The sequence below is a fragment of the Microcaecilia unicolor genome, chromosome 3 (genome assembly GCF_901765095.1).
Source record: "Microcaecilia unicolor chromosome 3, aMicUni1.1, whole genome shotgun sequence".
Classification (NCBI taxonomy): domain Eukaryota; kingdom Metazoa; phylum Chordata; class Amphibia; order Gymnophiona; family Siphonopidae; genus Microcaecilia; species Microcaecilia unicolor.
This window is the reverse complement of record NC_044033.1, coordinates 208,296,726-208,310,716: the sequence shown is the minus strand read 5'-3', so window position 1 is coordinate 208,310,716 and position 13,991 is coordinate 208,296,726. Positions and strand designations below refer to the sequence as shown.

The 13,991-nt window shown below is 46.7% G+C and overlaps 1 protein-coding gene and 1 long non-coding RNA gene across 2 annotated transcripts in view; one reads left to right on the top strand and one right to left on the bottom strand.

Moving 5' to 3' along the window:
* The window catches only part of TNXB (tenascin XB), a 112,527-nt gene that overhangs the window by 75,758 nt on the left and 22,778 nt on the right, over positions 1–13,991 (top strand). The window contains 9 exon segments of the mRNA XM_030197294.1: positions 1,319–1,603; positions 1,837–2,124; positions 2,485–2,766; positions 3,392–3,679; positions 4,060–4,347; positions 8,592–8,870; positions 9,135–9,419; positions 10,200–10,502; positions 13,805–13,927. Coding sequence (XP_030053154.1) covers positions 1,319–1,603; positions 1,837–2,124; positions 2,485–2,766; positions 3,392–3,679; positions 4,060–4,347; positions 8,592–8,870; positions 9,135–9,419; positions 10,200–10,502; positions 13,805–13,927 — 2,421 coding nt within the window.
* LOC115466195 lies at positions 6,483–13,133 on the bottom strand. Its single transcript, XR_003941510.1, has 3 exons — positions 13,057–13,133; positions 11,446–11,451; positions 6,483–6,494 (listed from the first exon to the last, which is right to left on the bottom strand). It is a non-coding gene; the product is annotated as an uncharacterized LOC115466195 (long non-coding RNA).

The window sequence follows — 13,991 nt, the reverse complement described above, 5'->3', positions numbered from 1 at the left end:
TGGTGGTTGAATAATTCGGGAGCGATGGAGTTGTTTTTCCAGGTCCAAGAGCGTCAACGCTCCTTCACCAGCACTAATCAAAGGACTCGCCAACCCTTTCATCTGTGGGCACTTCGATGCGCAGCGGTCCCGCACTTGCTGCTCAGGGGACAAAACGCTGGCCATCAGCGGCTGATCGCCTGTTGTTCCCTTCCTCTCAGTTAAGGAAAGTGCAATTGCAGAGAGGGAATTTACATAAAAAAGACAAAACTTCAGAGGGCAGCTGGGCCACTGGGCATACGAGCTTCAGGTCACCATCTTACCACTCTCCCAGTTTGGGATACTCTTTGTCTGGTTTCTCCTCAGAGGCCTGTCTGATATGGGTAACCCTTCAGCATAGCCCTCTGAGTCATTGAAACACGGAAGTCCCTCCACCACTACAAGGTGGTGTCCCTTCGGAGTGGGAAATTCTTATGTATTGTAACTTCACCAAAGAGCATGACCCAGAAGGCCACACTGGGGGACCTCTCAATCTCTAGTGTGACTGAGGATTCCCTTCAACTCACATGGACAGTCCATGATGGGGAGTTTGACTCTTTCCTCATCCAAGTACACTGATGAAGAGGGGAATACCCAAGAAGTTCCCACAGATGGAGAGCTACCATTGTCTCAGGCCTTGAGCCCTCCAAGAAATACAAGTTTAATCTTTATGGCATCTTGAACAACAAGCGTAGCACCCCAGAGTCAGCTGAGGCAATCAGAGGTCTGTCCATACCCATGGCTTTCCAAAGGAAGGTTTTCAGTAAACTGACTATCACATTAACTTTGTGCAGTCAGATGAACATAGCTGAGGATGTTATCTGTGGAGAACAAATTGTTCAAGAGACACAAAGATCCTACCAGTTTCTCACTGCTTGGTGATAGTAATTATGTGCAGTGGTTGTCAGACCTGTCCTAGGGGACCACCAGCCAGTTGGATTTTCAAGATATTCCTAATGAATATGCATGAGAGAGATTTGCAGGCTTACTGCATCCATTATAGGCAAACCTCTCTCATGCATATTCATTAGGGATATCCTGAAAACCTGACTGACTGACTGGCGGCTCCCCAGGATAGGTTTGACAACCACTGATCTAATGTTTTTCAAATTTACTGGGATGATGTTGAACAGATCAGTTACATCTTGTTTAAGCATCTTGTCAGGAAACACCTACCCCCCCCCCCCAAAAAAAAAAAAAATAATAATAATTTTATTCTTCCTGTGTTACCTCCTTCACTGTTACTGTTTAGATGGACCAAATGTCAACTGGGAAATTGATGTCTGTTCATCTCTTGTAGCCTCACCAAAGACTGAGATCCAGAAGGCCACCCTGGAAGACCTCTCCATCTCCAGTGAAACCAAGGATTCTCTTCAACTCACTTGGACAGTCCAGGATGGAGAATTTGACTCTTTCCTTATCCAGTACACAGATGAAGAGGGGAAGACCTTGGAAGTGCCTGTTGATGGAGAACTTCATACTATCACCATCTCAGGCCTTGAGCCTTCCAAGAAATATAAGTTTAATCTCTACGGTGTTATAAATAATGAACGTAGTACACCAGTGTCAGCTGAAGCCACAACAGGTGTGTCTGAACCTATCGACTTCTGAGAGGCTTGTGTCAGTTAATCATATTGACTCAAATGCCGGGCTTTGATTTATTCAATGAATCATTTATTCAATGAAGAACAGGAGCTCAGTGATGGTATTTCTGAAATCCTCCATTACCTGATCATGATTCAGTCACCTTTTGTCTCCTTCAGGGTTTGTGTTTAGGTAATAACTAAACTGAAATTCTGGTCTGTTCCTCTGTTGTAGCTTCGAAGGAAAAGCCAGTGACCAAAGTACCTGTACTAGGAGATTTTTCTGTCTACAACATCACTGAAGACTCCATCTGGCTCTCCTGGACTACTGAGGATGGGCAGTTTGACTCTTTCCTCATCCGGTATAAGGATGTAGAAGGGAAGTTCCAGGAAGTGCCTGTTGATGGTGAACTGCAGACCACCCTCATCTCAGGCCTCAAACCCTCCAAAAGATACAAATTTAATCTCTATGGTATCTTGGACAACAAGCATAGCAAGCCAGTGTCAGCCGAGGCCACTACAGGTACCATCAAACATATGGCTTCACCCCAGAAGCTTGCTAGTTATTTATCATGTTATTTCTGTAGGGTCAGGTGCATGGTTTTAAGTTGAAGGAGATACAGTAGCAGACAAGGTCAAGTGTAGTAGTGTGTGAGGAGCAAAGGCTTCAGGATCTGGATGGTACTTATGGATAGTTCAGAGTGTTGTAGAAGAATTGGGATGATATAATAGACTAGGACTTCTACAATTGGTTTCTGGTCATCTAGTTTCAATGTCTTTGCAGTATCTTTCTCCATCAGATGCCACCTTGTTGTATATTGAACTGTCGTGGACCATGGTTCTAAGAGTGAAACTCTTGTCTGTTCCTCTGCTGCTGTTCCAGTGAAAAAGTCAACAACCCAGAAGGCCACTCTAGGGGATCTCGCCATCTCCAACATCACTGAGGACTCCCTACGGCTCTCCTGGGCAGTTCAGGATGGGAAGTTTGACTCTTTTCTCATCCTGTATAAGGATGCAGAGGGGAAGCTCCAGGAAGTACCCATTGATGGAGAACATCAGACCACCATCATCACAGGCCTCAAACCCTCAAAAAAATACAAGTTTAATCTCTATGGTGTCTCGGACAACAAACGCAGCAAACCTGTGTCAGCTGAGGCCATCACAGGTACCGCTAACCATATGCTTTCCCTTGTTCATTTGTCAGGTGGCCATCAGGTAAAGTCTAATGGGTCGGAGGTTGTGAAGTTTTTAAGTGGTATTTGTGGGTAGTTCCATGTGTTTTAGGAATCAGGATGATATTGTAAGAATATTCCCCCTGATATCTGGTCTGACCGCCAGCGTTGAGGAGTCACCATGCAGCTTGATGCCGGCAGCCAGGCCTGATATTCAATACTGACCCGTATGCAGCAACCATCATTGAATATTCGGTTTCATTTTTCACCACAGCAACTTAACCGGTTAGGCCTACCAGTTAAGTGCTTAACAGTTAAAGAGAGGCCTGCTATTAATGCGACCTATTTTCATCGCTAAACATAGCTGGTTTGGTGCTGAATATCTGCGCTTAGGCGCTAAAAAGTTATTTAACCGGCCAAGAGCTGTTCTTGACCAGTTAAATAGTTTTGACTAATCGGCCAGATAGTGTCCTCTACAATTTGAGTTCTGATCATCTAATTCCAAAATCTTGATAGGAAATAATGTTCCACATTCAGATTCTTTTTTCGTTGGTTAACGCCAACTGTTATGGAGCAAATTCATAAAATGTGCAATTCTTGTCTCTCCCTCTGTTGTAGCATCACCAAAAGAGCATGTGATCCCGAAGGCTACTCTAGGGGACTTTTCCGTCTCCAGCATCACTAAGGACTCCCTACAGCTGTCCTGGACAGTTCAGGATGGGAGATTCAACTCTTTCTTCATCCAGTACAAGGATGTTGAGGGGAAGCTGCAAGAAGTGCCCATCGATGGAGCCTTTGACACCACCACCATCTCAGGCCTCAAGCCCTCCAAGAAATACAAGTTCAGTCTCTATGGTATCTCGGACAACAAGCGCAGTAAACCTTTGTCAACTGAGGCCACCACAGGTACCACAAATCCTATAGCTTTCCCATAGAAGCTTGACAGTGACCACCATATTAGAAGTCTGATGCGAAGTTTCAATTATGATAAACATAGCTTTAATGAGTAACTTGATAAATAGAGGAAAGAGGATCCAAGAGGGTTTGATGGAGTTTTTCAGTGCTATGTGATTGTATTCATGGGTAGATTAGTAGGTTTGAGAGCTCGTAATGATATCGTAACAGTATTCTGCCCTCTGTAACTTGATTTCTGTTCACCTGATTCTGTTCTCTAGGTATAAAAGACTCTCAAATTCAGATGCTTCATTACTTACCTCCTTTGCTGTTTATATTTACATGGCCAATGGACTGCTGAATTTTTCAATTTCTGTCTTCCTCTGTTGCAGCTTCACTGGAAAAGCCAGTGACTCATAAGCCAAATCTAGGGGACCTCTCCATCTCCAACATCACTGAGGACTCCCTCCGGCTCTCCTGGACAGTACAGGATGGGGAATTTGACTCTTTCATCATCCAGTACAAGGACGTGGAGGGGAACCTCCAAGAATTGCCCATCGATGGAACCTTGGACAACACCATCATCTCGGACCTCCAACCCTCCAAGAAATACAAGTTCAGTCTGTACGGTGTCTTGGAGAACAAACACAGCAAACCCGTGACGGCTGAGGCCACCACAGGTACTTGCCAACTGCAAAGCAGCATGTGGTCTTCCCTCTTGCCCATGGCCTTTGGTTTTTCCGAATTCAGTGTTGGAGGCTGCTTTGTGAGACGGCCTTCAACACTGCTCAAAATTCAGTCTCCCAGCCATATTGATCTGCTGTTTGCTGTTGTATTTCTTTATGTACCACTTGCGTCAATGCTTTCTGATGAATTTCCCTCACTAAGAGACAGGTTGGGATGGTCCTTTGATAAGGATGATCCTTGCAGTCTTGCTGTTTGACCAAGGTTCTCCTCTCACATTGCAGGCCCTTAATGCTATGAGGTTAAGGATTCTTAGTCCTTGCTGTTGAGTGGGCCAGTGATGGTTCATTCATGGATCACTTGGTCCTCATCTGTCTTCTATTATGAATCAGCAAGAAATAGAAAAAAGATGCGAATCGCCTACGGCAATGTTGAGAAAAATAATTTATTCACCACATTATTTCAAATAGGCCCGACACGGCCGCGTTTCACCCTCCCAAAGGGCTGCGTCAGGGGCTAGCCTATAACAACCCAGTGGTGCAGTAAAACCAATTCCACCTACTGGACTAAAACAACTTCTCTCCTGAGAAGAAGCAGCAGCAGCAGCATTTCGTGGTGAATCTCAACATTGCCATTGGCAATTCGCATCTTTTTTCTATTCCGTGCTGGATCTTGAGAATCACCTGCCTATTTGTTTTCTTGGACTTTCTATTATGAATCTGCATCTTAGCTCATGTGCTGCACATACTCATGATGACCCAGAATTGGGCTCCCCTGGTATAGCTATATGGAAAGCTTACAATGAACCATATTGTTGGCTGTTGTCTTGTCTTCCTCAGTACAGCCTGAAGTTAAAAAGCTACAGAAGGCTGTGGGCAAGGAGGCTGGAAGACAGGCATGGGGGACATTCAGAGGAGGAGGTGTTACACAGTTTTTCTGAATTAAATTAAACCAAGCCCTTACAAATTTGAATCCCTGTCACCTACCATTCAAAAAGGGTTTTAAAGAAGATTTCTGGAGGCACTTAGGGAGTGTATTAACCATTCCCTAGAGGTGGGTCTAGTTTCCAAAACTTGGAATAGAGCTATGATGAAACCAGTCCCAAAGGGCCAACAGTGGATGTGAGAAGCTTGTGAGAATTATAAACCTGTGGCCAATTTTAGTAAAGCTTTTGGATAAGCTGGGTAGCAAGCCCAGTTTTCAGCAGGGACGGTCTGACCATTTGGACAACCGGGCAGTGCCCGAGGGCCCAGAGGCTCTCCATCTCCTCCAACTGCCACTGCATACCACAGCCCCCCCCCCCCCGAACCTCAGTGGGCCCTCCCTGGTCCCACCTTCAAGGGCCATTGGTGGTCTAGTGGCCTCTGCAGGTGCAAAAAAGAACAACACTCTTTCTTGCCCACTGCCACTATTCTGCCCAGCGCTGCTGAGTTTTTAAAAATGACTGCCGAGACTGTCGAGACCTGCAAGAGTATCGAGGGAAGCCTCGGCACCCATTTTGAAAACATGGCAGCGCTGGGCAGGAAAGAGTGGGGTTCTTTTCTGCCTCCAAAGAAGCTGCTAGACCACCAGGGTCCTTCCAAAGTAGGACTGGGAAGGGCCCACTGAGGCTCGGGGGACTGTAGTGTGCGGGAGAGAGGGCGGCAGCTGCAGTGGTAGGGGGGTCTGTAGTGTGTGTGTGGGGGGGGGGCAGTGCAGCGGTGGAGGAGGTGGAGGGCAGCAGCTGGGGGGGGGGGGGGCTCAGTGATCTTCACTGCCAGGGGGCCCAGATCACTGTCAGTCCGCTCTGCCTTTCAAAATATTTAGAGGATGGTCAGAGACGGGTTGCTTGGCAATTCAGATTTTGGAGGCCCACAGTACATAAGGGCATAAGAAACACCATGATGAGTCGGACCACCACGGTCCATTCAGCCCAGCTTCCTGTCTGACAGTAGCTTGTCCAGGTCCAGTAAATCCCAAAATGTAGATCTGTTCCATAGTTTATTTCCAGCGATGACCAATGGCTCTTCCAAATCTATGTGAAGATGATTTCCTTCCTTCTTGTAACATCACTTTCTCTCTCTCTCCTCTCTTCTCTTTGACTCCCTCTGTCGCTCCATCTCTCTTATCCTCCCCCTTTCCCTTTCCCAGTTTCTTTTTCTCCCTTTTGGTTGTTCAGCCACCCGCACTGTCCATATTATTTCCACAGAATGACCCAGAGCAGTCCGATAGGTTCCTCTCTGTTTATGTTTAGAGACATTAAGCCCCGGAATTAGCCTCCCCAAATTAATTAGTTAATGAGCCAATTAACACCAATTATTGGCATTAATTTGGACTTATGCACGCATCTGACCATGCACTTTTCTATAATGCTGCACCCAAAGGGTTTTGTGTGCAACCCCAAAGGGTGCATGGCCACGGGAGGGGCATGGGCAGGTCAGGGGCATTCCCAATACTTAGGCGCAGTGTTATAGAATTCTGAGGTTGCGCGCCAGGATTTACACCGTGTTTCAGCAGGCGAAGATCCTTGTACTCAATGTTGCGCATGGGAATCGGTGCTAAGCTTGACGCTGAGCTACCCTTGACACAGATCTTTCCAGCGCCATTTAGTGAATCTGGATATAAGCCTGAATTCCTATCCAAGGGTTGAGATGTTACAAAGAATATGCGTTTCACACGTTTTTCAATGCACCTTTTGATCCTTCTGTTTCGAAACCCCAAGCAGAACTTGTCCAAAAAGGCCACCGGCCATCACAAACTATTGATCCACGAAAAATTATTAGTAATTCTTGGTTGTCTCAGTTCAGCACCAACTGAGAGAACTTCCCAGCAGCCCCAGCTTGGGGACCTCTCCGTCTCTGATGTCACTGAGGACTCCGTCTGTCTTTCCTGGACAGCCCACGATGAAGACTTTGACTCTTTCCTTTTGCAGTACAGGGACCATGAGGGCAGAGCCCAGAAAGTTCCTGTTGACGGGAGCGAACGGTCTGTTACCATCACTGGTCTTATCCCTGACAGGAGGGTCAGGTTTTACCTTCATGGCATTTCTGGGAACACCCACTCCAAGCCAGTATCCATTGAGGCCTTGACAGGTACCACCAACTGCAAAGCTCTGGGGTTTCCTCCAGAGAAGGTCACCATTAGGCCTTAACCTTTCCTTGTCAGGAAATGATTTGGGGGCCATAGACAAGGTCCAGCAGGAACGGTTTGTTCTGTTCTGTTATTGCTTCCTCCGGTTTTATGTCACTTCCGTTCTTTTTATGAATTAGCTTTTTACCGGACTCCAGGGGCATCAAGTCAACTTCCTTCTGCCCCTGAAGTTAGGAGGTGGCTTTTCATGACCTATCCCTAATTGAGGGAGTTTTTCTCTCTACCCTTTAATTTCAGCACCGCCAGCCAAAGCCACACCTGGACCGCCTCAATTACGGGACCTTACAGCCTCCGACATCACTGACAGCTCCCTCAAGCTCTCCTGGACTGTCCAGGATGGGGAGTTTGACTCGTTCATCATCCAGTATAAGAATGCAGATGGGGAACTGCAGGAAGTCCCCATTGACCGGTTCCAGAATGATGCCACCATAAGGGGCCTCAAACCTGACAAAAAATACAAGTTTAATTTATACGGCATCATAGGAGATAGACGCACCGAGCCCATATTCATTGATGCAACCACAGGTACTTCTAATTATAGCCCCAACAATCCACCTCACCAACCCATCCAGTTATGAAAGTCCACCTTCTATGCTTACCCGACCAATCACTTCCTTCTTCTTCCCCTTACTTAATCTCTACACATTACTAACTGTATCTGATATCCTGGAATGACAATGTCATAACAAAACTATGTAAGCCACATTGAGCCTGCAAATAGGTGGGAAAATGTGGAATACAAATGCAATAAATAATAATAATAATTACTGAACTCTTGGTTTCTCCAGGGAAGTGTCTCCCTAGGCGCCATCGTTTCTTCTGCATGCATTTTGTGTTGGTGCTATTTTCTTGGAAGCCTTCCAGAGGGAGAGATTTCTCTCTGCTATGTGCTGTCTTTCCACAAGGATTGTATCTTTCTGTATGCCACGACCAAGGCCTTCTACAGTTTTCCACAGCCTCAGAATGGCTTCTTGAATCACTTGAGCTCTTCTCAAGTCTGTCTGTTTTCCAGAACTTCTAAAATCTCATGTCTTCTTTTAAGAACCTTGGCTATGTAGCTTTTCCAGCTTGATCCAGAATGAGAGATGGTTTCTGTATTGCTTCGTTCCAGCATTGCCAGCAACATCCATACCCTTTCTGAAGGACCTCGCTGCCTCCGACATCACCGAGGACTCCCTTCGGCTCTCCTGGACTACCCAGGACGGGGAGTTTGACTCGCTTGTCATCCAATACAGAGTTGCAGAAGGGAAGCCCCAGGAAGTGCCTGTCCACCAGGATGATAACACCGCCGTCATCTCAGGCCTGAAACCTGCCAAGAAATATACGTTCACTCTCTACGGGATCTACAGCAACAAGAGGAGTAGGCCCATCTCAACCGAAGCCACCACAGGTATTGGCACCACAGAGCACCCAGATCTTTCTTAAGGGCATAAGTATCAGGCAGAGCAAGAACTGGTTTGGCCTGTCTCTGATAGGCTAAGGAAATCTGGTAACCTCACCAACCAGTAACTGTTATTCACGCATGATTCTCATGGTTCACAAGACGTTCTTTGTCCTTCTCCTGGATGTCCTAGGGTGCGTTGTTTACCAGATCTTTCTTACAGCCTACTGTGATCTCACACCAGGTGAGAGACTGTTTTCTTTTCATTTCCAGCTTCCCTGAAGAAACCACTTATCACACCCAGACTAGGGGACCTTGAAGTCTCTGATGTCACTAAGGATTCCCTCCAGCTTTCCTGGTCAGTCCAGGGTGGGGATTTCGACTCCTTTGTCGTTCAATACAATGATTCAAAGGATAGAATTCATGAGGTCCCTGTCAATGGAAACCAACGCTCTACCACCATCTTGGGCCTTCGGCCTTCCCACAAATACAAGTTTAATGTTTACGGTATCAACGGGGACAGGAGCAGCGAACCTGAATCAATAGAGGCCATCACAGGTAGCATGGGGCTTACCTTGGAAAGCCAAATATTTATTTGTTTATTGCATTTGTATCCCACATTTTCCCACCTATTTGCAGTCTCAATGTGGCTTACAATATTACAACATGACAGGCATCAATCAGCGTAAGTAAACAAATGAATTAGATGTAACATAGAAAGGTAAAATCTAAACAGATGTCATTACTTGGATTTTGTAGACACATCTATTTCTACCTGCTAACTGTAAAGCTTTCTTGTTTTTTCTGGCACTTGCTTAGCTACCTCAGTCTTGGGTCTTCTCTTCCTGACTGTAATTCCACTGATGCATAATTTGAAGCTGTAAAACAATGGGCATTGAAGATAGGGGGCACCAGGGTGGCATTCTTCCCTCTGAGCCAGTACTAACACAATGTCCCAGGATGGTGTTAGGGTCACTCTTGCTTCTGAGCCCTTACTGATCCAATGTCTCGGCATGCTGTTGGGAGAGACTCTTCCCTCTGAACCAGTACTGACCCAGTGTCCCAGCATGCTGTTAGGGTACAGTCTCCCCTCTCACCCAGTACCAACCCAGTGTCCCAGCTTGGTGTTAAGGGACACTCTGAACCAGTACTTACCCAGTGTTCCATCATGGTATTAGGGGACACTGTCCCTTCCTTTCCTTTTTTCTGTCTATCTTGCCCTTCCATTTTCCTTGTTCTGAATCCATGTATTATGCTATTGACTGATTTCTAAGAGTGGATCCTCTTACCCTAAACACTTTCCTTTCTCTTCCCCTCCCCTCTCCCCTCCATATATAGCCTTCCCAGAGGTCATCGGTCAGCAACCTGCAATGATTGATGACCTGCATATCTCGGATGTTGGACCCAATACTGTCCAGTTGTCCTGGGAGGCCCCTCATGAGGCCTTCAACTCTTTCCTCATCCAATATGGGGTCTCTACAGCTGTGGTCCCTGAGAGAGAGATTACGGTGGCCGGGGATCTTCGGAAGACACTGCTTGGGGGTTTGCATCCCAACACAGAATACAACTTCACCCTCTCTGGTATCCGGGCAGGTCAGATGAGAGCCAACCTGAGTACCACTGGCCGAACCAGCAGACTGGGTAAGCTATCTCCTTCTTGAAAACAAGTGGGGAAAGCATGTAGAGGACGGTCATGGAATTCTTTCCAGCCCCTCTGCATCTATATACAGTGGTGGAAATAAGTATTTGATCCCTTGCTGATTTTGTAAGTGTGCCCACTGACAAAGACATGAGCAGCCCATAATTGAAGGGTAGGTTATTGGTAACAGTGAGAGATAGCACATCACAAATTAAATCCGGAAAATCACATTGTGGAAAGTATATGAATTTATTTGCATTCTGCAGAGGGAAATAAGTATTTAATCCCTCTGGCAAACAAGACCTAATACTTGGTGGCAAAACCCTTGTTGGCAAGCACAGCGGTCAGACGTCTTCTGTAGTTGATGATGAGGTTTGCACACATGTCAGGAGGAATTTTGGTCCACTCCTCTTTGCAGATCATCTCTAAATCATTAAGAGTTCTGAGCTATCGCTTGGCAACTCGCAGCTTCAGCTCCCTCCATAAGTTTTCAATGGGATTAAGGTCTGGTGACTGGCTAGGCCACTCCATGACCCTAATGTGCTTCTTCCTGAGCCACTCCTTTGTTGCCTTGGCTGTATGTTTTGGGTCATTGTCGTGCTGGAAGACCCAGCCACGACCCATTTTTAAGGCCCTGGCGGAGGGAAGGAGGTTGTCACTCAGAATTGTACGGTACATGGCCCCATCCATTCTCCCATTGATGCGGTGAAGTAGTCCTGTGCCCTTAGCAGAGAAACACCCCCAAAACATAACATTTCCACCTCCATGCTTGACAGTGGGGACGGTGTTCTTTGGGTCATAGGCAGCATTTCTCTTCCTCCAAACACGGCGAGTTGAGTTCATGCCAAAGAGCTCAATTTTTGTCTCATCTGACCACAGCACCTTCTCCCAATCACTCTCGGCATCATCCAGGTGTTCACTGGCAAACTTCAGACGGGCCGTCACATGTGCCTTCCGGAGCAGGGGGACCTTGCGGGCACTGCAGGATTGCAATCCGTTATGTTGTAATGTGTTACCAATGGTTTTCGTGGTGACAGTGGTCCCAGCTGCCTTGAGATCATTGACAAGTTCCCCCCTTGTAGTTGTAGGCTGATTTCTAACCTTCCTCATGATCAAGGATACCCCACGAGGTGAGATTTTGCGTGGAGCCCCAGATCTTTGTCGATTGACAGTCATTTTGTACTTCTTCCATTTTCTTACTATGGCACCAACAGTTGTCTCCTTCTCGTCCAGCGTCTTACTGATGGTTTTGTAGCCCATTCCAGCCTTGTGCAGGTGTATGATCTTGTCCCTGACATCCTTAGACAGCTCCTTGCTCTTGGCCATTTTGTAGAGGTTAGAGTCTGACTGATTCACTGAGTCTGTGGACAGGTGTCTTTCATACAGGTGACCATTGCCGACAGCTGTCTGTCATGCAGGTAACGAGTTGATTTGGAGCATCTACCTGGTCTGTAGGGGCCAGATCTCTTACTGGTTGGTGGGGGATCAAATACTTATTTCCCTCTGCAGAATGCAAATAAATTCATATACTTTCCACAATGTGATTTTCCGGATTTAATTTGTGATGTGCTATCTCTCACTGTTACCAATAACCTACCCTTCAATTATGGGCTGCTCATGTCTTTGTCAGTGGGCAAACTTACAAAATCAGCAAGGGATCAAATACTTATTTCCACCACTGTATATGTAAAATGTTTAACAGTCTGCCTAGCTCTGTCCTCAGGTTTTACTTATATATGTAAAACCTGAGGACAGTGCTGGGTAGATTTTTATTAGTTATTTATTTATTTATGGCATTGGTACCCCGCATTATCCCAAACAAGTTCAGGTTGAATGTGTCTTACATCAAATTTTTAAAGCAAATTAGAATAAGAGAAGTATAACGAAAGTATCAGATGATAATAGGTAAAAACATCCAAGTCGTAAGATGACTCATAGCAATAGACAGCGGTGTACAGAGGGCGGGGCAGTGGGGGCGGTCCACCCCGGGTGCACGCTGCAGGGAGCAGCTGCGCGGCTGTCGGCTCCGCCGATTCCCTGCTCCCTCTGATGTCACTTCCTGTTCTGGGACAGAGGGAGCAGGGAACCAGCGGAGCCGACAGCCACACGGCTGCTCCCAGTACCCCAGGAGGTAAGAGCAATGCACCCGGGGGGGGGGGGTATTTTGATGTGATGTGCCGGGGAGGGGGGACGCTGCCTGCGGGGTGGGGGGGGGGGGTCATGAGCATTTCGGGATGGATCGGGGTGTGGTTTTGAGTTTTGCACATAATTACACAATATGGGGTTCTGCATATAAATTTAGGCTCAGGCATTTGCACCACCTAAATTTACGTGCAATCCCTGGGCACAAGCATTATTCTATAAACGGTAACTAACTTTGGTTTTGAATAGTGATTTTTTTTCGGTGCCAATATTTTTGGCACCATATAGAGAATTCCCCCCTATATGAGTAAAGAAATTTGATGTGCTTTCTGGGTGTCAAAATCCTTTAAATTCCAAATTGTATAGGGTGGTTAGAAAGCAAAGAGAGAAGCTGAATCTATTTATCTTATCTACATCAGCTCTAATCCCCAGCTCTGTCACTGAATTTTTATGTGTGACCCCAGGTCAAATTCTTTATCTCCTTGGACCTGTCACTAATGCTCTGTGTGTCAGCAAGGGGGAAAATCCCATTCAGCCCCTGGCCTCAGTTTTGATCCTGGCTGACTGGGAAGGCTTTCAGCCTTTAATTGGGATGAAGTGTCATTCCAGCCCATAGCTTTCCCGCCAAATCCATGAAGTCATGCAGAAGGAAGCAGGGTGGGGAAAGGCGGCTGAGTCTCATCTGGAGTTCTGTCAGGGAGTGGAGGGCTATCTCATGATCTGATTGTTTTTCACTTCTGAATTTCTTCAGAGGCACCCTTTTTTAATTTCCTGTAGTCGCTCTCCATGATGGACACACCCATCCTGCCTGTAGATGTGGCTTTCGAAGTCCTGGCATACCAGGGGCCGCACAGAAAAATGCAGTGGTGTTGGTGGGGGTTAGATGCAAGTGGCAAAGCCTATTGAGCCAGACTTGGTATGGATGAAAGAGTCTGGTGGAAAACATACAGACAACACGTGAGCCTGCTCTGTCAGTGTGTGACCGCATGTAGCGTTACCACCCGCTTCTCTGTCATAAGGATGGGCTAATTCAGTCCACGCGTGCAATCAGATAACATCAGGATTGGGTTGGCTTGTTCCCTTATCCAGATGGCAGCTAGCCACGCGGAGTGGAAGGGGCCACGCTATGAGCTGTCTCTAAGCAATGCTTTCTTTCCACCAGATCTGGAGGCTCCCCGGGACCTGCAGTTCAGCAACATCACGGAAACTTCTGCCACAGTGTCGTGGACTCCACCTATGGCCTCCGTGGACAGATACAAGATCTCCTTCCAGCTAGCCCACGGCGGTAAGAGGGAATGACAGGTCAGGTGACAGCAAGGGACTAGACCAGTATCTTCACGATCTTGGCT